Here is a 27,857-nt window from a genome sequence, read left to right on the forward strand (position 1 = left end):
TTTGTACAATTGTACATGTCAGTATTAAATGCCAATGAAAGTTTAAATTTCTGAAGGTGGTTATGACCGAAATAGTCACTCAGAATGCTTTATAGCAATGCTCTATACTTCTGCAATATAAAACGTTAAAATTTACTCTTTTTTCATATTTTTATTTCTCTTGAGGGTGAGGAGTTCTATTTTGCTCTTAAAAATGTAAAACTAGGGGCGCCTGGGTGGCTCAGTTGGTTAAGCGGCCGACTTCGGCTCAGGTCATGATCTCGCGGTCCGTGAGTTTGAGCCCCGCGTCGGGCTCTGTGCTGACAGCTCAGAGCCTGGAGCCTGTTTCAGATTCTGTGTCTCCCTCTCTCTGATCCTCCTCTGTTCATGCTCTGTCTCTCTCTGTCTCAAAAATAAATAAAAACGTTAAAAAAAAGTTTAAAAAAAATGTAAAACTAATAAAAATTCAAATAATACAGAGTTAGATATTGGAAAAAATCAAGTAACTAAAACCCCCCTTTACCACATGTCATTCACTGTGTGCTCTAACAAAACATAATATCCCTAAATAGGAACCTCTGCTAGAAGTTCAATAAATATTCTTCCAGATTGTCTTATGCACAGTGCATTCACATACATACATGTGTGCTCACATACACATTTATACTTTTTTAAAACATAAAATTTAGGGGTGCCTGGGTGGCTCAGTTGGTTACATTTCCAACTCTTGATTTCTGCTCAGGTCATGATCTCACAGTTTGTGAGTTCAAGCCCTGTGTCTGGCTCTGCGTTGACAGCATGGAGCCTGCTTGGGATTCTATCTCTCTCTCTGCCCCTCCCTCACTGGCACTGTCTGTCTCTATCAAAATAAATAAATAAACTTTAAAGAAAAAACATAAAATTTATACACAACTTGCTCTTTTCACTTACAAATTATCTCTTGAAGATCTTTCTCTGTCATCATTAAATATTCTATACAGTACTTCATTTAACTGTTTATTGATATATATTCAAGATTTTTAGAGTTTTTATTGTTACAGTGCTAAAGTTTTATTGTTACAGGACATGTTTGGTCATCATTTGACAGATGTATATTTATGCTAATATGCCATTATTTCTGTAGAACAGACACAGAAGTAAATTTCTGAGTCAGAAGATAGGAACACAACTAATTTTGATGGGCACACCATTAATTTACCCCCCGAGAAGTAGACCCAATTTATTTTCACGCCCTTTTGTCTGGTTCCATATCTACACTTGTTATTAATAGTATTTTCTGTTTTCATTTTTACCATTCTAAGGAGCAAAACTTTTATACTGTTTTAGTTTTCATTTTCCTCAATAGTTTTCTTTTTTCTTTTAGAAAGCTTTTATTTTTAAGTAATTTCTACACCCAGCGTGGGGCTCGAACTTACAACCCCAAGACCAAGAGTTGCATGCTCTACCGACTGAGCCAGCCGGGCACCTCTCAATGCTTTTCATTGACTTTATGTTTTCTCAGCTCCTTTAGAAGAAAATATTCAATAAATTGTTTTATGTAGAAAGTGAACATAAAATATTTGAATGCAGTCATTGGAAAAAACCAGAGAGGTAGAAAGTGAAATGTGTGAGGAAGAGTGAAGGCCTAAAATGTGGCAAAACAAGGTGGTATAGAGAGAAGGCAGAAACAGTGTGGAGGTGAAGGCTGTGGGCTAGGGTTGTGGACAGAAGTGTAAAATAAAAGTAAAGTTTGGGAGATGGGTTTGGAAAAAATTCTAACCACTGTGAAACTGAAGGCCCAGTCCTGGAGGGAACACCATGCCCCTGCCATCAGTTGCAAGGAGGGAGGAGCTGACAGCCAGAGGGGCTCTCTTCCTTATCCTCCGAGGGATACATTACTCTGGGTTTTAAAGGAATTTTTTTTTAAGTTTATTTGTTTATTTTGAGAGAGAGACAGCATGAGTGGGGGAGGGACAGAGAGAGAGAGAGAGAGACAGACAGAGAATCCCAAGCAGGCACCTTGCTGCCAGCACAGAGCCTGACGCAGGGGCTTGAACTCATGAAATCATGAGATCATGACCTTAGCCCAAACCAAGAGTTGGATGCTTGACCAACTGAGCCACCCAGGTGCCCCTTAAAGGCATTTTTATCTGCAAGAGTCTACCAGTAGGAAAAATTAGAAGTGTCTGGCTGAGGTAGACTTCCAGTTAAGGATGAGGATTTGACTGAAAATTGTTTCCTTTATAGGAATGGGCAGATTCATCACACTGAACTTGCACAAGAATATATATGTCATTGTTAGCTTTTTGTAATTGTTATGTACAATTGTAAAATTTAAATTATGAAAGTATGCAGGTCATCTGAGATGTTTCAGATCATCTGGGACCAGATTGTCTCAGTGACACAAACTGCAAACAGAGCACATGTTGTTTTGGTCTTTGTTGTTTAAAATTGAGCACTAATGCATAGTTGGCATTCTTTTGTGCCACTTTTACTTTCGAGGGTATAAGCATGAAGCATGGAGTCTGTGAAATGCTATAAAATATGACCTATAAAATAGTTTAATTCATATCATCTTTAAAGGATCACTTCATTGTTCAGCTTCTCCTTAATTTCACTTTAGTTTAAAAAAAGTGACTTCAAATGAATGATTCAAACCAGATTAAGTATGTGATTAATATGTGATTTTTAAAAAACAAATGGCAATTCCAGTATATAGAGACCCAATAATTTTTTTGCTTTAAAACTTAGGTTTTGCTGTTGTCTAAATGTCTTAGAGACCGATTTGAAATACACCTAGGTTATGACTTAATAATGTTCATTGTGAAAGAAAATCAAGGGAAAAAACTGAGAATTACCTTACTTTAGATTTTATGGGTGTTCCTTTCTTGTGACTAACTATAATTTCATTGGAAAATGAACATTAAAGTTAGCAATAAAGAGACAAAGTTATTATAACGAACTATTCGTGAAACCATAGAAGTAGATGAACATAGGATGACATTTATTTTTAAATAATTTTTTAATTATTAAGTTTTAAATAATTTTTAGTTATTTTGAATATTTTAAAAATAATTTTAAATAATTTTAAAGTTTATTTATTTTGAGAGAGAGCACGAGCAGGGAAGGGGCAGAGAGAGAGGGAGAGAGAGAAGAACCCCAAGCAAGCTCCGCACTGTCAGCACAGAGCCCGATGTGGGGTTCCATCTCACAACAGTAAGATCATGACCTGAGCTGAAATCAAGAGTCAGGCACTTAACTAACTAAGCCACCCAGATGGTTATAACAGTAAGTCTTTTCAGGGAAATAACTGGACAAGCTTGTATAAATCCTTCAGAGTCTTAACAAAAAATTATCTAGTTACTTATTTCTTCATTCCCAATGTATTTTCCCTCTAGAGCCTACATTGAGGGAGCAAGCACTTAATATAATATTAATAGATAATATTAGACAATAATAGTGTAGTAAACATTTATCCCAAACTAGCATTGACTAAATTCTTTAGCTCTATCGATACCTTTAGTTCTCATGACAACCGTGTGAGATAGATACCCCTGTTACCATCCCCACTTATAGACAGGAAATAGAATCACAGAAAATGAAATAATGTGCCCAGTGCTACACTACTAAGGGACACAGATAGGACTTTAACTCAGACAGGATGGGATCCGGGTAGTCCAATTCTTTTTTTTTTTTTCTTTTTAATGTTTATTTATTTATTTTGAGAGAGAGAGAGAGAGAGAGATCTAGCAGGGGAGGGCAGAGAGAGAGGGAGACAGAATCCCAAGGAGGCTCAGTGTGGAGCCCGATGTGGGGCTTGAACCCATGAACCATGAGATCATGACCTGAACCGAAATCAAGAGTCGGATGCTTAACTAACTGAGTCACCCAGACGCCCCCAGGTAGTCCAATTCTTAATGCTTAATCATGGTGTTCTGTCTTGAGTGTATTTGTACTGCATTTGTGGAGATAATGGAAGAGAGTCTTAAAATATAAACAGACTTCAGCTAACAGACATTTAAACTATGTGTGACCTGTTTGTATAGTGATGAATTTGCATTACCGTACACATTATTTGAAAGTCAGAAGATATAAATGCAATTCTAGATCAAGTTATCATTCAAAAGCCATTGCTTATTAGCATAGATTCCAGGGATTGGTAAACATTTTCTATAAAGGGCCTGATAGTAAATATGTGATCACATTCCATCTCTTTTGTATATTCTTATTTTTCCTTTAAAAATAGAAAAATCATTCTTAGGTCTCAGGCTGTGCCAAAAGCAAGCTGCTGGCTCACTTTGGCCTATGGGCCATATTTTGCTTATCCCTGGTATCAACTCAGGGGCATATAGGTTTAGACTCTCCCTCTGCTTGAGAAAATGCCTGCCTGAGGATATTTTGGCTTTCAGGGATACCTGTAGTTCTCTACCCACCTCTTGCTGAACATTTGATGCCTTTCTAAACACAGAAGGTATCAGAGAATGGTGACCGCCTGAGTCCACAGGGGTATAAGGCAAAAGTTACAGAATGAGATGTACAGAGCTTTGAGCATTCTGAAATCCAACATTCTGGAATTTTTTCTCAGGATGATGATTTAAGCTACTATGAAAAATCCTGACTTTAAGGAATCCTCTGTAACAGATATACATAGTTTCATCTGCATTCAGTGAACCTCTATTCCAGAGGGCTTTCCTCACCTCTACTTTGCTCTGACTGAGTTTATGGAGATAAATATATATTTATCTATCTATTTATTTGTTTATTCCTTTTCCTTGATTGTTCTAGAGCTCTCACTAAACAACAGGTTTTGAAAACAAGCTTCTTGAGCAATAAAGTGGAAAATATGTTTTGGTAGTTTGAAATGGTAATGTATGTTTCTGAGCATTTTAGTTAGAGATAGTTGTTTTGAGACTAGGAGAACTGGTTTATCCAGTGTCAGTGACCTGAGTAAGAGGGTTATGTATATTAGCTCGAAATTTTGGTCATGGAGCAGTTGCATAGAAATTTTTCTTTTTAAGAAAATGATCCCATTTTATATGTATAAATGAACATTTGTATGGGCAGAAATTTTGTTATCTCTCTCCTGAAGTTCCCTTCCAAAAGCAAAATTGCCAAGTATTGAAAGGCAAGGAATTTCTTCCTAGGTATACAGTTTGCTGATTTACTAGTTGGATGCAACTCACTGTGTGAAGCTTTCTTCATAATTATGTATATCTGGAGTGTATATTCTTTCTAAAGAATATTCTTTAAGTATTATGTACCTTAAAATGATAACCTGACTTGATCAGTTCTTTTTTTCTTTTCAGAAAGTATCTGTATGTCACGTCTTCTTTTAAAGGAGCATTTAAAAATGAAGTTGAAAAGGCAGAAGAAGCAGTAAAGATTGGTATGTAATTATCTATGTCCTACATCTCATTGTTGTTCATTCACTCAGCCAACATTAATTGTACTTTTATTCTGAGATATATACTGTTATAGCATTGTAGGAATGACCACAATTAATCGAACTCCTGCCTCTAAGGAGCTTCATAACACATTTTTCTGTCTCTGGCTTTGTTGAATTATGACATATTAATTAAAGGTATGTTATTATATTTTTACTTATTATTATTTAATTTCTATTAGTCCAAATACACACTTGGAAGTAGATTGATATATATTAGAAACTCTGGTTGGCATGATGCCGAGTTAGATCATTTTCAAGACTAGCCTTATACCCACTTTAAGAAGGAATGTTCTACACATTCATTCCGCCCACCCCCCCCCCCCAAAGAGGACAAAGCCATATTTTTCCAGCGATCCAAAAGCAAGGAGTAACTTTAATCTGTATTTCACAGATTGCAGAGAGTTTTTCGTCAGCCGAACATTCAGTCATAACCCTTTAATTTGTAGGTATATAGTTATGCCCTGTCAATTATAATGTCTAAGAGGAAGCCCATTGTGGCTACCTGCACCTAGAATATGTGAAAGCTGTGGAAAGAACATAGGATTTTCTGAGATGATTATTTGGAAGCCATCCCCACTGGTCCTGGTCATAATGTATATACACACTGCTCACTTAAAATTGATTAAAAGAACTTTCTGATGTTGTAATTATCTTGCTTCTGCTTCCAGCTGAACGTGTATTGAAACAAGCACAAATCACAGTAAACCAGCCTGACAGAACTTCTTTGTCTTCTGCCAAGGTATGACATATAGTCTTCCTAAATGGCCAAGTGTCATTTGCTTTTTCCTGTACACAGTTGTCTCTTATCATTTACTTCCTAAACTGATAAACACAGACAAGCTCCGAAGCTTAAGTTGATTTTAACCCAGGTAAACAGAGCAGAGGCATGCAGAGAAAGGAGAGGGTACTCAGCAGTGAGAGAAGGCTGAGTCTGAGCAAAGATGAGCAACGTGGGGTGAATTTGGAACAGTGGGGAAGAGCACTGCAGCTCATTTCTTTAAAATGAAAAGAAAAGTAATATGAGAAAGAGAGAAAATAATGAAAAACTAGCAGAAAAAAGCAGCCTATCAAGTTTCCTTGAAAATATCTTTTCAAATTATTGCTCCCTATGCACCTGAATAAATGGGAAACGCAAGGAGAAGACTAATAAGCCATCCTTTTTTCTGGTGCTAGGAATTATGTGCTATAATTATGAATATTAATAACTACTTCCAGCTTACAAAGCTTTTTTCTTATGAGTTGCTCCACATAGTTCATAAACATTTTCTATAATCCTTGCAATGCACCCATGAGTAAGATAGGTTATAAAGAACTATTATTATTAATTATAATGCATGGCAACCAAGAAGAAGAATATTGCTTCAGGACATGTAGGTTTGTTTTTACCAAAAATGCGGTGCAAAGCTTTCTACCAGGGTAAATTATGAAGCAGCATTTTATTTACTTGCATATAAAAGGATAAATAGGTATATGGAGAAAAAAAATGCTTTGCTTCACTTTTCCTTCATTCTCTTCTTCAGACTCAGTGTAGGAATCCTTTCCGTGATTCGCCCTTAAACTTTCAAGGACCAGGGCTGAGTTTGATAAAGAGCTCTCTCATATCAACTGATCATGAATAGGGAATGAAATCAAAGAGTAGCACGTGATAATGTCCCAAAGCTACCTATGGCCTTCCCAAAATTCTCTTACTTTTTTCTTTTCACTTATTATTTTAAAGTAAATGTAGACCTATCTTACTGTTATTGATTTTTAAAGAAAGGTTTAAGCTTTTTTTTTATTTTGTCTCAAAGAAATCAATTTCCTTGGCTTTATGTATTTGAGAAACAAGAGAAGCAGATGCCTTTTAATGGGTCAGGACCTTTCTTTCTTCTTGCCTTAGGCTTACCTCTCATTGCCTCTTTGTGCTCTGAGTGCATTGACAGGAGGGGGGGAGGGGGGTGTCTTTGACCATCTTGCTTTGTTGCTGGGCAAAGAGAGCAAAGCAGAATGACCTTGGCTTTTGACCTCTTAAATTCCTCTAGGCAGTTGAGTGGTTGAATTTGAAGTGAAATACTTACAAATCAGTTACCATTTGCTTTTACTTTAAAGTCAGTGAAAATAATGTTCAGTCAGTGGTATATTCACCAAATGAGATGCCATCTTTTACATCAGGTAGATGGAGCACATTAAAAATCTGTTATTATTTGTGAAATTATAATAATGCATTATTTCTTTTCTGCCTGGTTAGAGTTAGTGTACTAGAGATAGGGCAGTGAATGAGCCAGTATATCAAATTAAGAGAAGACAAGAAAGACAGGTGGGCATTGGTATTCAGGTACTCTGAAAGGGAGAAAGCCTAGGGATGGGATATCCTATAAAGGGAAAAGCTTGGGGAGTATCAAGGGTATCTGGAACTTGATAATAAAGAAGATGTTTTCTTATGGTGACTGACAAAAATTTTTAATAACTTTTTTTTTTCTGAAAGATGCCACAGTACTTGATTTAGCATTTTGTTGTTGTTGTTGTTGTTGTTGTTCTCACAAGCAAAAGTCAGAGTCTAGGTACATGGAATGACTTTTCCAAGCTTTTGTGTAGTTTGTGTGAAAGCCAGTGTGACATTACAGGGAGAAATAGCTCTTTAAAAGACAGAGAACATTGGATTATGTGCAAAAAGGGAACCATGGGCCAGGAGTTGGTGTGTCCCCCTAGCTATTAGAATGGAATCATTTATCAAGTATTTATTGTCTACCATTATACAATTGCATTAGGCAATGTGACCTATCACTGTTACCCTTGTGAAACATTTGGGTAATGGGATAATAAATATCAGCTCAGCTTTCATTAATTTAATAGAATTATGTTCTCTCCTAACCAAATGTACTTCTCCAGGATGTATTACAGAAAGCTTTGGAAGATGTTGAAGCAAAGCATACGATTCTTAAAGTGAAACAGAGGTAAGATGTAAGATTTTCTGTTTGCCAGAATCCTCTGCACTTTGATAAAGCAAATTCTGATTTCTGAGGAGACAGATTTGGTGGTTAATGTGATAACTTCTCTTTCTCAGCCTATGACATCTTATTATATTAAGCGTAATATGGTCAAAATCCCCCAACCGCAAAATCAATGAAGGTATTTATAAAATATATATTTGCATGCATACATATGTTTACATAATATTAAAACTTCTGAATACAGGGTGAAAAATTAGCTCAGTGTCCTGTTGAAGAAGTGAACTTTGCCCAGAGGATCAGCTGACAACTTTACTTTTTTTTTGTCCTTTGGCAGACACAGCCCTCTGGAGGGTTGGTTCTGGTTTCTTCTCTCTTCTAGTACTTGCATAAAATTTAAAATGTTTAGAAAATGTTTCAAATACATGTACCACATATGTAGTTAAGATACAAATAGCAACCCTAAATTACAAAACCATTATTTACATTTGGAAGGTTGACTTGGTCTCCAGCTTGGGTGTTAAACAAGTTAAACTGAGGATAATCAGAGTTGTCTGGGTAAGGTCAGTCTTTGAAAACTGGGATAACTTTGAGAAACTAATTTTTAGAGAAGTATTACTAGTTTCCAGAATTATTGTTTGTGAACTATGAAGTGCTATATAACCATAACTTTCCTCAAACCTAAATTTGAAGTGTTAACTATGCATTTATCAAAATAAGTACTAAATAAATCCATAGAAATCGATATTAAAAAACAAGGTCCTCTGGGGCGCCTGGGTGGCTCAGTCGGTTGAGCGGCCGACTTCAGCTCAGGTCATGATCTCACAGCTGGTGAGTTCGAGCCCCGCATCGGGCTCTGTGTTGACAGCTCAGAGCCTGGAGCCTGCTTTCGATTCTGTGCCTCCCTCTCTGTCTCTCTGCTCCTCTCCCACTCATGCTCTCTCTCTCTCTCTCTCTCTCAAAAATAAATAAACATTAAAAAAAAATTAAAAAAAAACAAGGTCCTCTATTTTTTTTAAGTTTTTATTTAAATTCTAGTTAGTTAACCTACAGTGTAACATGAGTTTCAGGTGTACAATAGAGTGATTCAACAGCTCCATTCAACACCTGGTGCTCATCACAACAGGTGCACTCCTGAATCTATTTTACCCATTCCCTCACCCTCTTCACCCCTGGTAACCCTTAGTTTGTTCTCTGTAGTTAAGAGTCTGTTTCTTCTTGGATGGTCTCTTTCTTTCTTTTTTTCATTGCTCATTTGTTTTGTTTCTTAAATGCCACATATGAATCAAAGAATATGCTATTTGTCTTTCTCTGAGTGACTTATTTCACTTAACATTATACTCTTGCTTCATCCATGTCATTGTAAATGGCAATATTTCATTATATATATATATATATAAGGAATATATATATATATATGTATATATATATATATATATATATATATATATATATATATATATGGAATACTTCTTTCTCCACTCATCAGTCCATTTGACTTAGGCTATTTCTATAGCAGAGCCTTCTTTAAAGTCTTGAGAAAGAAAACTCTGGTTGATGAATTGTTTGTAGTTACATTTGTATGTATGAAAGGTGATCGACCTATATTTTATTAAAAATAATGCCAGCTAGTTGGTATGAACTTTTTTTTAGAGCAAAATGCTTTTATTACAAATTTGAAGACAATCAGCATGCCATTTACTGTTGCAGAGTGATGCTGTCATATTCTGCAACATCCCGTTTTGGGGTCCCTTACATAGTCAGTATTCTTTTTTGTTGAAGAGTAAGGATTTAATATTGAGTACACATTTTTGAGAAAAAATGTGATTTGTATGTATGGAACCCAGCAAGTATGTGCTTTTAAAATGTATATGTTAATCCCAGTCAGTAATTCCCTCATAAAGTCTAATGTGCCCTATATTATGTCCATGTAGAAGGGCTAATTAGGACTTTTTCTTTGTCCTTTAATGATAGATGTATTTAGCCAGTCCAGTAAGCATATTATGTCAGTTATAGTGGCACGTAGTTATAATTTGAAAAGAAAAAGCTGTGTTTGTGGAATGAGACCTACAAGATGGGTGGAGGGGAAGAATTATATTTGGTACCATTCTTGGTAGGAAAGGAAAATAACATTGGTGAGGCACCTAATCTGTTCCAGCTTTATTTCTTCTAGTCCTCCTGACATCCCAAATGGCTAGGTAGGTATTCTTCCCATTTTTCAGATGGGACAGGAAGTTGAAGTGACTCATCCATAGTCACACGGCTGTTACAGAGATGAGTTTGTTTTTGAAGCCAAGCCTGTCTTTCCAGTTCTTATATTCAGGTGTTTTTCATAGCTCCAAGCAGCTTCCTGTTACTATGGTTGTTTCTATCATATCCTGCTATGTCTCAATTTCTGCTTTAACACTTTTAATAGAAAAGTCACATAAAACATAATATTGCAAGACAGAGTAAGAAAAACAGGAGCTCATGTCTGTTGCCCTTGTAAACTTGGCTTTATTAACTTTGATTTTGGAGAAAGAGAAAGCTAAAGAGTATTTTTTGGCATAGTCCACTCTATATAGGATATTTAGAGGCTTGAGGACATGTTGAAAGTTAGAAATCACATCCAGGGTAAAACATACTGAAATTTTAAAATAGTCAAATCATCATTTTTTAAAAATGTTGCGTGTTCCTATTAGTCCACTTAACATTTCACAAATCTTTTGTATTTTGTATTTAATCTAGGAATGCTTGTGTTTGACTGGTATGGCCATCATGTTTATGCAAAATACTTGGCTACACAAAGATATTGAGTGTACCCACTAGGTTTTGCAAAATACCTGGGTATTTTACATTTAGTTCCTTTGGTGTTTACCTTCTCAGTTTAATTATTAGCAGTTTGTAAACTATATATTTCTATTTAATAAAAACCTTTTTTTAAACTTTTCTAAATATAATGCTAGAGAATTAAAAAAAGCAAGGACTCTCTGCCTGTTCTTTGGAGTGAACATAGAAAATCGAAGCCAAGCTGGGATGTTCATTTACAGTAATAACCGCCTGATCAAAATGCATGAGAAAGTGGGCCCACAGTTGAAACTGAAGTCCTTGTAAGTATATTTTTGTTTTCAGAGGCATAGGCAGGATGAGGGAGGTTGCGGTAAGATTCTGTCTTTGGAGTTAGAGGAGTGATTAATCATAATGGGAGCAGGTGTCCTGTCCTCCGTTCACCCTTCCCATCAATGCGCAGGCATTAATATGCCTAATTTATAATATTGGCACAACTATATGCCTGCTTGAAGGAAAAGCACACTTGGGAAATTTTTCTAATACATTTCCTGAGAAACTTGATGTTTTACCATTTCTTGAACCATCTCCTCAGGTTAGGATTTTAATATTTTACCGATGTAAAAATAATACAAGCATAATAAGGAAATTTTAGGAAAGAAAAATCCATAGTCTTATAAAGCAACCCTGTTAACATTTTGTGCAACCTTTATGTATATGAGTTCTTGGCAGTTACCTGCTTGAGCGTGTATTACTAACCCTCTCTAACCTGTTTGGATTCCAGAGTAATACATTCTGGTGCTTTCCTGATGGTCCAAAACTCCATGTGCTGCTTTCATGAATTATGTAGACAGTCAGACAGGGTAATTGTGACCAGGAAAATGGATCAGGGGTCAAACAAAATTCTTGTGATTAATAGAATGGCTCAGGGGACCATTTTTCATCTTATTTCTCACTCTCTAGGAATTAGCAGTTCATTCATTTGTTCATTCAACAAACACTTGAACTGCAGTGTCATGTGCCAGGCACTGTACTAAGCTCTGCACACAAGATGGTGAAGACCTGCTACCCTTTGGCAAAGAACTTATAGTCCAGTGAAAGGAACAAGTATATAAATACATATTTTTCATATTATGTGGCAACAGTAAGAATGATCTTTAAAAAAATTAGTTTATTCTCTTGCTTAAAACACCAATGGATATAGAATAGAACTGGTTACTATGGTCTTCCAGTGATCTGGCCTCTGCCTGGCCCTGTGATGGCCCACCTGTACCCACCCTTTCACTGCATTCTCCTCGCACCAGCCAGCTTCCAGTGTATCACATATCCTAAGCTCACTCCTGTCTTACAGCCTTGGTTCTTGAACCTTCTGTCCTCAGATCTCCTTACTGCTGGTCTGAGTGTGTTACTTAGGCACTTAACTAAAGTCCCCTCCACAGGAAGGTCTTCCTGCACTGTCTAATAAAGTCAGCCGCTGCCATTGGCCCCTCCCCCTTGTTACTCTGCACAAGTTATAGCACCTGCTTTGTTTTCCTCCTACCACTTATCACCATCTGAAATGATCTGGTCACCCTTACTGCCTGTTACCCCTCAATAGAAGAGAAACTTTATAGACAGGGGCCTTATTTTTCTTATTCAGTACTGTATTCCCAGTTTCTGGAATAGGATGCATCCATCCTGAACCGGGATGGATGGATGGATGGATGGATGGATGGACAGATAGATGGATGAATATGTGCTACAGGCAAGCATGAGGTGCAAAAAGAGCACTTGGGAAGAGTAGTAAACCAAACTGGGGGAAGTTGAGTCAGACTTCCTGGAAGAAATGATGCCCAAATTTAGGCTTAGAGAATGGAGGGCAGGATGGCAGGGGAAAGTAGTGAAACACATGGTAAGGTAGCAGCACTACATTAGGAAGGCTTGATTTGTGTGCCTTGCTAAGGGCAGTTGGGAGCCTTGGAAGAACTAGACAACTGGATGTTCTTTCCCAAAACAGGGAAACCAAGCAGAATATTCTGTCACTAAGCAGAAATATCCTGGTTATATATATCGTAAGTTGCTAAAAATCTGAAAAACACTGAATTTATTCATCAGACCAACAGGCAGATACCTGTCACTTTCTAGGATAATCTGGCCCTTATGTTCCCTTAGTAGAATTCATTGAACACCCCATGGACCTCTGCAATGACAGGGAAGAACCCAACCTGCCATGAAATGAGGATGGAGAAATTGACTCTGGCCAGATCATGAAGAGGGTTATGTCAGTTTATTTCAGCAAAGCATTGTTAGTGGTGTCTCATGCTAAAACGCCTCCTCTTGTACCTTTAGGTTTGGAAAAAAAAGTCATGTTAATTTAGTAACAGTGCATTAGATTTTTTCTTTACTATGAGACCAAACACACCTACGATTACTACAGATTTATGTAACAAAATACAATTATATCATAAGTTGTTAAACTTTGACATGGTCCAGACCCAGTGAATAAATTTATGTGGAAAAAATTTTGGTTTCAAAAGACCATGGCATATTTGCATTTTCTTTTTCCTTAGCTAAATTTTTCAGAATTTTTTAATGTATTTATTCTTCTAGACTTGGTGCAGGCGTGGTTGGAATTGTTAATATACCCTTGGAGATCATGGAGCCATCCCATAATAAGCAGGAATTTCTCAATGTCCAAGAGTATAATCATCTGCTGAGAGTCATGGGGCAATACTTGGTGCAGTACTGTAAGGACACTGGGATCAGTGAGTATTCAGTAGTCATAATAAGAGATGGTCAGTGGGGAATCAACTTGTGTAATTTCTTTAATTTGGAATGATTGCAGTGACCTAGACAACCAGTAGCCCAAAGCCCTGTAAAAGAGCTCTTTTTATTTATTAAAATAATAATAATAAAATAGGGCTCCTGGGTGGCTCAGTCGGTTAAGCGTCTGACTCATGGTTTTGGCTCATGTCTTGATCTCACTGTTCATGGGTTCAAACCCCTCATCAGGCTCTGAGCTGAGGGCACGGGGCCTACTTGGGATTGTCTCTCCCTCTCTCTCTGCTCCTCTCCTGCTTGTGTGTGTGTGCACTCCCTCTCTCTCAAAATAAATAAAGAAGCTTTAAAAAATATAATAATAATAATAATATAATAATAAAAAAATATGGGAAATGAGAAGGAAGCTGGTCTCAGAATCTTTCCCAGAATATTATGTGAAAAATAAAGCAGCAGATAAAAAACTTGTAAGAGGAGGGCAATGAGCATTATTAGAGCTGATCGTGGAGGAAGGAAGCAGAAGTTTGCTTTGGGTAGGCCTCAGAGGCCATTCTAAGACTCTACTGTACAGGGGCACATTGTTCCTTACAGACCTGAGTAGCTCCCACAGCGCTGTTATTTCCTGCCATAGCATAATCACTGTTTACCCTGGATAATTGTGCATGTGTGTTAAACCTTGTTTTGTATAGCTAACAAGTCTTGAATATGTGAATTCAAAAAGAGTTCGATTAAACATCATTTAAATAAATACAATTGGATACTTAAGATAAACTTTGGTTGTCTGGGAAATTTGGCTTATTCAGACCACTTCAGTCTCCAGAGATACCTGAAAAATGAGATGGTATGCTGTGCATTAATGAAATAAACTTCCTTTAAGTTATGCAGACATAGGGCTTCGTTTATGGAAAAAAAATAGACAGGCTACTGTGTATTTGTTCCATGATTTGCATGAAGTATGTATAATTCATGCATATCACAAATTATGTCTCTACCCTTGAGACAACTTAAAATCTTACTGCTCTCCTTGAGGTTATGATTTTAGAATATTTTCTTTTCTTTTGTACTCACTTCGCTTTGCCCTAAAATTTTCTTACAGCAGTGAAATAGAAAAGACTACAGGAAGTCAGGGGAGAAACATAGGAGTGTGAATAAAGGTGTGGGCACAGATTTCCTGCCAAAGCTGGATTTTCTTGTCATGGTCTAAAACCTTCTCTGAGTGTGCAGCATCAGCGTCATCTGAGAGCTTGTGAGAAATGCAGCATCTCAGACCTACTGGATGAAAATTCATGTGTTAGCAGTCATGGCCATGATTTGTAGGCACGTTAGAGTTGGAGAGGCACTGCTCTGAAGAGTGCAGGAACTACATGTCAGCACAGACGTACGTTGTCCACGTGTCTTTTTTTCTCAGAGCCATGTCTGAAGTTCTACTAAATGTAGGAACGAGTACCTTATTTGGTGGGTTATGTAGAAAACAGAAGGATATTCAGAGTGAGGTATAAATCCAGGATCTACTGTCTGGTCCTCAAATGCTATCTTGGAATAGAAAAAAATGTTAAGCATTTGAAAAGTGTGTAACTCCTCCAATTCTCCTCATATGCTCTCTGTAATCTCCCTTGCTCATCCTTGGACTAAGGAACAAAGCCTTCAGAAAGAGGCATGGAAATTCAAGGTGATAGGCATCATCTCCATCCAGCCCACACTTCCTCAGGACTGTCGTACTGAGTCCTGTTTCGGGGAGGGCTCTCTTGAAGCCCCTTTTCCTGCTGTGGGGGTGTCCTCCTAACAACTGTAATCTCAACTTCTGGGTGTCACTTGCCTGCTTCCCCCACCCCTTGTATAACTCCCTATCTTTATCTCAACCTCATTTTTCAGAAATGTCTCAGTGGATGTACTGAGATTCAAAATAAGTTATGTTTCTATTTTAATTATTATTAGTGAATACCGGGTTGTTTTCCCGATTCCGTGGCTGTCTACAAATTGATTTAGGGCTGGGGGCACTTTTACAAAAGACGTTCCTCTAGAAGGAAGTCAGGGAGTAGAGAAAGGATAGTGAGCATGTGTATTTATTCACTTATCTGACAATCTCATCCCCAAATTTCCTTATTGAACTGAACCAAGTAATCAAGGTCAGAATTGGTAGTCTCAGGAACTGTGCTGAGGAGATCGACCTTGTGTATTCATTCCCACAGGAATAACCAAAGTCATCTAATGCTTGACTAATACTCTAAAAGCCAGTATTAGAGGGCACACAAATTTGATGAAAAGTACTTGGGTAGATTTTTGCCCTATAAATAAAAGATACAGTCTTTGTGTTTGCTATAAATCTGGTCTGTTTCTATAGAAAATTGGGGCCTTGTAAAAATCAAATCAGCAGAAAGGGAAGTGACTTTGTGTCATTTATCAAATCTGCATTTATGTTTGGCACAGATGGTGCTGAGAACCTCGGAAATATTTTTCTGAGTCTGACCTCACCTCATTGTCTGCTACTGTTTTCTGAAGCATTATGCATCCTTACAGTGAAATGGAAACGTTAACCATCAGCTGTTTGGAGTAGGGAAATAAAAAGAAGGAAAAGTTAGAGAGAAACAGCAAATGAAATTTGGGTTTGAACAGAAGCAATTACATCAAAATTTATTACAAAACTTTGCCAGAATGGATCAGAATAGAGCTGATGTGCTAAGTGAAACCTGTGACATAATAAGCATCACCTTTCCTAGAAGAATTCAGACCATGAGGCCTCAGGTTGGCAAGGAGGCTAAAAATCATATAAGCCAGTCACCTCCCTGATGCTTTAATCCCTTCTACCCCACCCAGCCCTGCCCCAGGCAAGTGGACTGCCATTCTAAGCCTGAGTGGGGGTTTCCTCTGAAAGAAAAATGACTACTTCTTGAAGCAGCCCGTGAATCTCTGCACAGCAGAGCCAAATCTCTTTCTCACGTGTTGTTTCATTCACTCATCTGTGGTAGACATGGAGTGTTCTAGGACTGACAAGCCAGACATGTTCCAGCCTTTCTGGGAATTTGCATTCTAGCAAGGCTACCATGATTTGACACTTAGAAGAAGGATTGGTGCCCAACAGAGAAGAACAGGTGCTGCAGACACCATTGCTCGAGAGCCAGAGAAGGCCTGGAGGAAGTGATATTTCCCCAAGGATGAGAAGGAGTTAGCCAGGCCGACATCATTTTTCCCTCTTGGGGCCATGAAGGATAGGCCTAAAACCTTTCTAAATGACAGCCTTCTGAAGACAAGCTTTCTGTCTCTCTTCAGTCTTGTTTTATCCTAACATTTCCAAGTTCTGTTGCTGTTCTTGACTTGATATGGTGTTAAATATATTTACCATTTTCATGTTATACTCTATAAAGTGTGCTTGCCACCTAGACACAAAAATTTCAGATGAAACCCAGCCTTGAATAAAATGAGATCATCATCCCTTTCTTTTAAGTCATAATTCTGTTGATGAACCTAATATGTTAACTCTCAGTAAGCACATTATTGACCCTCACTGTCTTTATTGCCAATTAGAATTCCCAATAAAATTTTTTAATATGTATTCTTATTAAGCCATACATACATCTCTTATATTTTTTCCCCAGTGTTTTTGGACCTCAGAGTAGAATCATACATTTAGTCCTATTACATGCTGTCACCTTATTAAGCCCATCCTTTCAGGTTATCACTACCTTTTTTGGAATCTAATGTTGACTTCTAATTAATATGCTATTTTTCCAGATAAGTTTGGCCAGTATTTTCTCTATGATTTCCTTTAAATCCTGTTGCACAGGAAGGAGAGGAAAATCAAACACTTGGCCTTCTACTGATGACCTCCCCTGAGGTAGAAATGAGATACTGGATAAAGGCAATTAATCAATTAAAATTCTTCCTAATTAGGCTATCACCTAGGTCATATCAATTTCTTGGTTTGTGTATAATTCTGAAAATGAGAGATAATATTTGTTAGGTGAATAGTTTCTTTAGAAAATAATGCTTACACCTTAGTTTGGGTTGCTATAGCAAAAATACTATAAACTGGTGGCTTATGAACAGCATAAATGTATTTCTCACAGTTCAGGAGGCTGGAAATCCCAAGATCAGGGTCCCAGGATGGTTGGATTCTGGCAAGAGTCCTCTTCCAATTTGCAGACTGCTGACTTCCCCTGGTATTCTCACATGGTGGAAAGAGAGTGAGCTAGCTCTCTGGCCTCCCGTAAGGACACTATTCCCATCACGAGGGATCCACTCACATGACCTAATCACCTCCCAAAGACCCCACTGCCAAGTACTATCACACTGGGATTAAATTTCAGCATATGAATTTAGTGGGGATGCAAACATTCAGTCCATAACACTTTAGTAGGTAGATCTAGCTAGCTGCTCACGACAAATATTGTTTCTCTTATGCTGTACTTCAGTCTGTAAGATCTCAGAAAGGCAGTACAAGAAAAATGAAATGCAACATTTCTGCTAGGGATACATGTTGAGTGAGGTCTATAAAAATATTGAAAGGTGAGACTATGAGAGAAGTTTGTTTGGAGATATAGATCCAGAAATAATTCATACCTCTTTTTTTATTCAGTTTTTGAAGTTACAGATTTTATGTATTCTATTTCATTTAAAAATATAATATTCTCAGTATCATATGTTATATTTTTAAATTTCTCATTTTGGTATTACAGACTGAATTGTTTCCTCAGAATTCATATGTTTTAGCCCTAACCCCCAGTATCTCAGAATGTGACTATATTTGGCGACAGAGCCTTTGAAGAGGTGATTAAGTTAAAAAAGAGGCCATTAGAGAGGACCCTAAACCAGTCTGACTGGTGTTCTTATAAGAAGAGGGAATTTGGACAGAGGGACTCTGGGGGTGGGTGTGTGCAGAGAAAAGATGATGTGAGGACACAGCAAGAAGGTGACCGTCTGCAAGCCAAGGAGAGAAGACTCACAAGAAACCAAACTTTCCCACGTCTTGAAGTTGGACTTCTAGCCTTTACAACTATGAGAAAATAAGTTTCCATTGTTTAAGCCACCCAGTATGTTTTTGTTGTTGTTGTTGTTGCTGTGGCAGTCCTAGCAAACTAATACATACGGGAGATTATGAAGTTGGACAGAATTAAAGAGAATATTATAATGAAACCCATAAATGCATCATCCACTCTCAACAGTTGTCAATTCCTGGGCAGACAAGTTTCATTTATATTCCCACCTGCTCTCAACGACTAGATTATGAAGAAAATTCCAGACATTACATAATTATATTAAATGGATTTAGCATGTATTTTTGAAAGAACTCTATTTAAAAACATAACAATACAAAAACACTTAAAATTATCAATACTTCCTTAATAGCCTAAAATATCCAGTCTGTTGTCACATTTCTAAGTATCTGCTGTCATAATATAACTCATAGTCCCTCTTAACCATCCTCATATTTCTTTTTCTCTCTTGTTTTTCCTTGAAATTTATTTGTAAGAAAAACTGGGCTGGTTGTTTTGTAGTTTTCACATATAAATTTTGCTCGCTGCATTACTGGGTGTGGTTTAACAGCTTCTTTCATTCTGTGAATTTTTTTGCAAATTGGTAGAATCTAGCAGCTTGGCCAAATTTAGATGTGGTGTTTTTTGGTTTGGTTGGTTTTTGTCAAGATGCTTCATAGGTAGTAGCATGTTCTACCATCAGGTTGCCTGGGTCTCTCTCTTTTTTAATGACATTAGCAGTTAATAATCAATGCTCAGATCCATTAGGAGTTCCAGAATCTTCTGTTCTATCATATTTTTATCACTTATTAGCTCTCATACTTCTGATACTTCTAAAACTTTTTTCATCTTCCACTTGGTCACCTAAGTTAGTTTGTAATTTTACTATTTGACAGGAACAACAGAAATCCATACTTGATGAGAGATAAAATTAAAACAATAAAAAATGATATAGACATTTGCCTGACTTGTATGGCATGAATATGTACTCTGTTTAAAATCCTTACTTCATGCCAGCTCTCACCAAATAACAGGATGGTTCAGGAGTTCATTGGATTGATTTCTGTTTAAAAAAAATCACATTCTTAGATTTAATCCATTTACACTGCTTTCACCTGGTAATTGAAATTATCACCATTGACAGTACTTATGCTTCCTTTTCTTTCTGACTGCACTTATATTATTATCATGATAATGACATTTTTTGCATCTACAATGAATTTTCATGCTAAAATATCTCAGAGGATCTCACCTATATTGCAAATAAAATACTAAAAAGTCTAGTATGCTTCTTTTTCTGGAATTAAATACACTCTTATTCTTACAGTCTGATTTCCCCTGCCATACCAGAAGCAAGACCTCAGTCTGCTTATGTATGCCTAGTAAAGAAGAGTAGGTTGCATCTTAATGACTGAATTTAGAACAATCCAGTAAGAACTAAACATAAGTTGTATTGGGGCGCCTGGGTGGCTCAGTCGGTTGAGCGTCCGACTTCAGCTCAGGTCACGATCTCGCGGTCCGTGAGTTCGAGCCCCGCATCAGGCTCTGGGCTGATGGCTCAGAGCCTGGAGCCTGCTTCCGATTCTGTGTCTCCCTCTCTCTCTGCCCCTCCCCCGTTCATGCTCTGTCTCTCTCTGTCTCAAAATAACTAAATGTTAAAAAAAAAATTAAAAACAAACAAACAAAAAACATAAGTTGTATTAACAAAAAAAAAGTAGATTGAATGGCCAGGGTCTGAGTATGTGGAGGGAATCATCGAATTCCTCATGCTGAAGCTAAATGGTCAGACCATGGAGATTGACCAGGTCCAGCCCGTGGTCCATCCACAGTTTACTCCCTTCTGTACAGAGAGCTCCCAGGGATTATTTGAGCCATAGTGGGTGGTCAGCCCAGCCTGCAACAAGTGCTGGAGAGGGTCGGTGAGTGGATGGAGAAAGAAGGCCTCTTAGATCCAAACATCAAATCAGTTTTGTCACCCGTGGAGGATGGGACTTGAAAGTCACGCTTCTGGGCCGGTGCCAGTACTTGAGCTTGCCAATGGGAGATTACTTCCAGCAGCGGGTTAATCTGAAAAAGGCTTACACCTTCACCATAGGCTGCTGGCCCAACGATGGACTTCTAGACATAAACAGACATAGACATACAGGCAGGGCCCATGGCAGCATTGATGACTGCAAGAACATTGCCAACATCATGGAGACACTTGCATATCAAGGGGTCATTGTCAATAGATATCAAACCCATTCTGTTTGGCTAAGGACAGGATGGGGCAGGACAGGGTAGATGCTTGGCCCAGCCCCCAATCCTTCTTTCCCTCACCAGAGAGGAAAAGGGAGAATGGCGTAGCTCTATGTCCAGAGTGGCCCCAGCCTGCCCTGTGGGCTTGTGCCTTGGGTAAGGGCTTGGTCACTTGGCCCCTCTGGAGCAGACACTTTGTGTCCCCTAACCTTTCCCCTCAACCTCAGTCCAGTATTAGCCCTTCCCATTGAGGGCATGGGCTTGAGGGACCCAGGTACTTACTGCCTCCTTCCTGGTACACAGGCTTCTACTGGGGCCACCAAGGCCCCCCCGCTGTGCCTCCTCCCATCTGTAGTGCATGGTGTGTGGTGCCCCTGGGCTCCAGGACAGATCAGGCCCTACCTTGTGTCTACCCCCATCCCCGCTGTGAACGTGCCACTAAATAAAGTTGGGGAAACGAGAAAAAAGAAAAGTAAGTTTGAATCTTTAGATTTTTGAGAACATTAAGTCAGTGGGCTTTGTATATGTCTGACTACAGTGAGTCCTGGTAGAAAGATAAACTTACTAACCCAGATATTGAGGAGAGTGAGCTGGCTGACTGGGCTATATTGCCCATAATGACACATAACTCTAGGAATATACTTTAGGTTAGATTACTATGTCTAATGTTAATTTCCCCATCATAGAGGGGATTAAAAAAGCTGAGTATATCCAAAGAAAATCATTGAAAATAGTTAAATAAAAACATCACTTAAAAAGAGAAAGTAAAAGTTATTTCTTCTTGAGGGAAGAAACAGAAGAAACCTAACTTTTCTGTTTTGTTTTTGAAGGCTTGTTGTCATAAGGCTTCTGATCCTCTTTCTTCTAGTACCCAGTGCACAGAATGGTATGTTTCTAAACTAGGAGCCAGAGAGTCCTAGGGGATTTTAGAGTATTATTTGGAATGTTTGAATTCCTGTCTACCAATAATTGTCTAAAATGGCATTATACCTCACACATCCATATGCTACAGGTTGTTTTTTTTTTTATAAATTTTTAAAATATTAATTTATTTTGAGAGAGAGGGAGAGAGCATGAGCAGGGGAGGGGCAGAGAGAGGGAGACACAGAATCTGAAGCAGGCTCTAGGCTCTGAGCTGTCAGCACAGAGCATGACGCAGGGCTCGAACCCATGAACCATGAGATCATGATTTGAGCCCAATTTTGGATGCTTAACCAACTGAGCCACACAGGCACCCCTACAGTTTTTCAAACATGTATAGATGAAGTTGTGTGTAGTAAAATACAGAATCACACAGAAGTGTTATTGAATTCAGTTTTCTTTTTCATCGTGTATTTTCTCAGTTTGGGGGGTAGTGTTCTGAAATTATTTTGCAGCTTGAGGAGATCCTCATGGGAAAGCACTGACATGGAACGAGAGGAAATGATGCTGTGTTGCCAGGTGAAGGTAGTGAAGTTGACACTTCCAGGGAGTTGGACCAATTCCTCAGATTCCTGGAGCTTTGCCCTGGAACCTACTGTGCTCACAGTAGAGTGAAGTGGAAACATTCTGGCTGTAGCTGCCACTTACTTCTGCCACTGACTGTCCCCATGAAGTAAGACTTGCCCAACCCACTTCACACCAGCCAGAAGACCTGAGAGAGAATGGGGCTGTAAGCACCTTCGCCACCACTGAAGACATCTTGCTTTGCTGTCCTTCAATTCAAATAGAGTACTTGGAAAACTGGATACGTAGCAGCTCTCATACGTGCCCCACAGATTCTCTAAGCCGTAATGGCAGTTCTTCCTTCTAAGTGGCCATTGGCTTCATGACCCTTCACAAGAGCGTACAGGTATCACTTCCAGATGATTGGAGTTGGCCTTTTCGTTGAAACCAGTTTGCCATCCCTGAGAGATTCCATCAAGAATATAAATGATCAGCAGTTACACATGGATCAGCTTACAAAAGGTCTGATATCTAACTTAGCTAAGAATGAGGGGTAATGATGAACAGGACAGTTTCAACAGAGCTGGAGGCATGATTTACAATATCCAGAGAATAGATATGTAATTTCTGTCTCAGGAGATCTTTAAAAATAGAATATAATCATCTGTTTAGTTGCAGAACTACCTGAAGTCAGAGACTTGATAAGCACCTTCATCTCATGATTTTCCTGGTGCTTTGATTTCATAACTGTTTTAGCCTTCCTTATTTTGATTGAAACCATCAAAGCTTTGCTTTGGTAGCTTATTACTGAATTTTATTACTTCTCCTCTTGGCTAATTGATTCCCTGGATGTCTTTGTGCATTCTATGAATAGATATGAAACTGACATCTAGGAGGGTGTTACATTTCTTTTTAAGAGGCACAGTCTTTGTGAAACTGCTCTTTTAGTTACTGGTGTTTGGCAAATGTTTAGTAAGTTATTGCGGCAGTTCCCATTATTTTTCCTGAGTTTTAAAAGTCTCCTGAAAAATTAACCAGATTAATTTAAGCATTAGAGATCTTCTGAATAAAGGACCCCATACATAACTAGCAGTAAATTAAATTTTCAGTTTTTCTCAGATACTTGTTCTAGAAATTAGGACTTTAATTCTGTGTGCATTAATTCCTAATTATTTTACCAATTTAATAAGCTTGTTGATTATTCAAACAAAAATCTCAAGATACGTATTGTTTTATAATTTTGAGTATCACCTGTATGCTTGCAGCCATTTCCTGTTTACAAAGTAAACTGAATTTTTTGATCGGAATACCTTGAGGATGTTCAAATGATATAATTTTGGAATTAATAAATTTTTAGTTTTCTTCATAGTACTCTTTATAGGTGGATAGAAATATTTAAGCTACATTTTTAAAAATCAAGTAATTTCCAAATTTTGAAATTCCAGCTCTTTTAATTGACTTCTGGATGAAAGGGCAATTAAATCCTCATTAAGATACATTAACAATAACATCAGTTATTAAAACCACATATGTAACCAAATGCCCATAATTATATATACCATACCACTAGTCAAGACTAACCTGATTTACTGAATTATTATTATTATTAATTTTATTATTTCTTGCCAGACTAGATAGATAAGGATTTTTTTCCAGCTTTATTGGGGTATAATTGACCAAAAAATTGTGGATACTTAAAATGTACCATATGATGATTTGATATACATATACATTATGAAATATTTACCATAATCACGTTAATTAATGCATCATTCACCTCACACAGTTGTCTTTTTTGTATGTGTGGAGTTAGATTGCTTAAGATCTACTCTCCTCACGAATTTCAAGTATACCCTTCAGTACTAACCACAGGCACCATGCCATACCTTGGATCCTCAGAACTTATTGATCTTATTAGTGAAAGCTTGTGCCGTTTGACCAGCATCTCCCTATTTCCCCTACCCTGCAGCCACTGACAACTACCATTCTACTTTCTGTTTCTATGAATTCAACTTTCTTTTTTTAGATTTCTATATATGAAAGATACCATATACTGTTTGTTTTTCTCTGGCTTGTTTCACTTAGCATAATGACCTTCATGTTGCAAATGGCAGTATGTCCAACTGTTTATGGCTGGATAATATTCTATCTATCTATATAATCATATTTTCATCTATCAATGGACATACAGGTTTCCATATTTCTTTAAAAAAATTTTTTTTAACGTTTATTTATTTTTGAGACAGAGAGAGACAGAGCATGAACAGGGGAGGAGCAGAGAGAGAGGGAGACACAGAATCTGAAACAGGCTCCAGGCTCTGAGCTGTCAACACAGAGCCTGATGCGGGGCTCGAACTCACAGACCGTGAGATCATGACCTGAGCCGAAGTTGACGCTTAACCGACCAAGCCACCCAGGCGCCCCTAGGTTTCCATATTTCTATATCTTGGCTATGCTGCAGTGAACGTGATATTGAAGATCACTTTAAGACACTGATTTCATTTCCTTCAGATATATGTCCAAAAGTGGGATTTCTGGGTTGGATAGTAGTTCTATTTTTAATATTTTGAGAAACCTCCATACTGTTTCCCATAATGGTTGTACCAATTTACATTCCCACCAGCAGTGCATGAGAGTTCCCTTTTCTCCACCTTCTCATCAACACTTGTATCTCTTCTTTTTTTTTTTTTTTAAAGTTAAGCTTTCCTTTTTTTAATATGAAATTTACTGTCAAATTGGTTTCCATACAACACCCAGTGCTCATCCCAACAGGTGCCCTCTTCAATTCCTATCACCCACTTTCCCTTCCCTCCCACCCCCCATCAACCTTCAGTTTATTCTCAGTTTTTAAGAGTCTCTTATGGTTGGGCTCCCTCCCTCTCTAACTTTTTGATAATAGCCATCCTACAAGGTATGAGATTATATATTGTGCTTTTGATTTGCATTTCCCTGATGATAAACACCTTTTCAAGTACCTTTGGCCATTTGTATATCTTTGTTGTAAAAGTGTATATTCAGGTCTTTTGCCCATTTTATTATCAGAGTGTGGGTATGTATGTATGTGTTTATTGCTGTTGGATTGTATGAGTTCCTTGCATATTTTAGATATTAACCCTTTATTAGATATATGGTTTGCAAATATTTTCCCCTTTCTGTATGTTGCCTTTCATTTTGTTGATTGTTTTCTTTGCTGTATAGAAGCTTTTCTGTTTGATGTAGTCCCATTTGTTTTTTGTTTGATTTTTGTTTTCTTGTTATTTGTTTGCTTTTGTTACCTTTGCTTTTGGTGTTGTATCCAAAACAGACTAATCTCAAGAAGCTTTTTCCCTATGTTTTCTTTTAGGATTTTATGGTTTCAGGACTTCAAGTTAAGTCTTTAATCCATTTTGAGTTAATTTTTATATCTAGTGTCAGGCCCAGTTTCGTTTTTTTGCATGTGGATATCTAGTTTTTCCACTGCTTTATATGGAAGAGACTCTCCTTTCCCCATTGTGTGTTCTCAGTGCACTTGTGAAATATTAGTTGATCATATATGGGTGGGATTTATTTCTGGGCTTTCTGTTCTGTTCCATTGGTCTATGTGTCTGCCTCTATGCCATTACCATACTGTTTTAAATACACAGCTTTGTAATATGTTTTGAAATCAGGAAGGCTGAGGCATCCAGCTTTGTTCTTCTTTTTCAAGATAGTCTTGGTTATTTGAGGTCTTCTGTGGTTCCATGCAGATTTGGAGATTGTTTCTTGTACTTCTTTTGTATTGATTCTGTAGATTGCTTTCAGTAGTGTGAACATTTAAAAAATATGAATTCATCCAACCCAGCAACATGGGTTATTCTTCCTTTATTTGGTATCTTTTCAATTTCTTTCATCAGTGTCTTACAGTTGTCAGTGTATTGGACATTTACCTCCTTGGTTAAATTTAATCTTAAGTATTATTTTTTTTAAAATATAATTTATTGTCAAGTTGGTTAACATACGGCGTATACAGTGTGCTCTTGGTTTTGGGGTAGATTCCTGTGATTCATCGCTTACCTACAGCACCCAGTGCTCATCCCAACAAGTGCTCTCCTCAATGCCTATCACCTCTCAGATTGTTCTCTGTATTTAAGAGTCTCTTATGGTTTGCTTCCCTCTCTGTTTGAAGCTATTTTTTCTCCTTCCTTTCCCCCATGGTCTTCTGTTAAGTTTCTCAAGTTCCACATATGAGTGAAAACATATGATATCTGTCTTTCTCTGACTAACTTATTTCACTTAGCCTAAGTTCCATCCACATTGTTGCAAATGGCAGGATTTCATTCTTTCTCATTGCCAAGTAGTATTCCATTGTGTATATAAACCACATCTTCTTTATCCATTCATCAGTTGATAGACATTTGGGCTCTTTCCATAATTTGGCTATTGTTGAAAGCACTGCTATAAACATTGGGGTACATGTGCCCCTATGAATCAGCATTCCTGTATGCTTTGAATAAATTCCTAGTTGTGCTATTGCTGGGTCATAGTGTGGTTCTAATTTTAATTTTTTGAGGAACCTTCACACTGTTTTCCAGAGCAGCTGCACCAGTTTGCATTCCTACCAACAGTGCAAGAGGGTTCACATTTCTCCACATCCTTGCCAACATCTGTTGTTTCCTGAGCTGTTAATTTTAGACACTCTAACTGGTGTGAGGTGGTATCTCACTGTGGTTTTTATTTGTATTTCCCTGATGATGAGTGACGTTGAGCATCTTTTTATGTGTCTCTTGGCCATCTCGATGTCTTCTTTGGAAAAGTGTCTATTCATGTCTTCTGCCCATTTCATCACTGTGTTATTTGTTTTTTGGGTGTTGAGTTTGGTAAGTTGTTTATAGATTTTGGATACTAACCCTTTATCCAATATGTCATTTGCAAATATCTTTTCCCATTCCATTAGTTGCCTTTTAGTTTTGTTGATTGTTTCCTTTGTAGTGCAGATGCTTTTTATCTTGATGAGGTCCCAATAGTTCATTTTTGCTTTTATTTCCCTTGCCTTCAGAGATGTGTTGAACAAGAAATTGCTGTGGCTGAGGTCAAAGAGGTTGTTGCCTGCTTTCTCCTCTAGGGTTTTTATGATTTTGTGTCTCACATTTAGGTCTTTCATCCACTTTGATTTTATTTTTGTGTATGGTGTAAGAAAGTGGTCCAGTTTCATTCTTCTGCATGTTGCTGTCCAGTTCTCCCAGTACCATTTGCTAAAGAGACTGTCTTTTTTCCATTAGATACTCTTTCCTGCTTTGTCAAAGATTAGTTTGTCATACGTTTTTGGGTCCAATTCTGGGTCTATGTGTCTGTTTTTGTGCCAATACCATACTGTCTTGATGATGATAGCTTTGTAGTAGAGGGTAAAGTCCA

General features: G+C 37.7%; 1 protein-coding gene and 1 pseudogene across 1 annotated transcript in view; both read left to right on the forward strand.

Annotated features, from left to right (window-relative positions):
* Positions 1-27,857, forward strand: part of MORC1 (MORC family CW-type zinc finger 1) — a 162,780-nt gene that overhangs the window by 53,982 nt on the left and 80,941 nt on the right. The window contains exons 10-14 of the mRNA XM_047100229.1: positions 5,265-5,344; positions 6,073-6,143; positions 8,273-8,337; positions 11,277-11,420; positions 13,687-13,841. Of these exons, the coding sequence (XP_046956185.1) occupies positions 5,265-5,344; positions 6,073-6,143; positions 8,273-8,337; positions 11,277-11,420; positions 13,687-13,841 (515 nt within the window). The remainder of the gene's footprint in view (positions 1-5,264; positions 5,345-6,072; positions 6,144-8,272; positions 8,338-11,276; positions 11,421-13,686; positions 13,842-27,857) is intronic.
* LOC124526504 (ERI1 exoribonuclease 3-like) lies at positions 16,507-21,107 on the forward strand (annotated as a pseudogene).

Source organism: Lynx rufus, unplaced genomic scaffold, assembly GCF_022079265.1.
Source record: "Lynx rufus isolate CCGP_SWC_20201006 ecotype Redwood Valley unplaced genomic scaffold, mLynRuf1.p SCAF_5, whole genome shotgun sequence".
NCBI classification, from domain to species: Eukaryota; Metazoa; Chordata; class Mammalia; order Carnivora; family Felidae; genus Lynx; species Lynx rufus.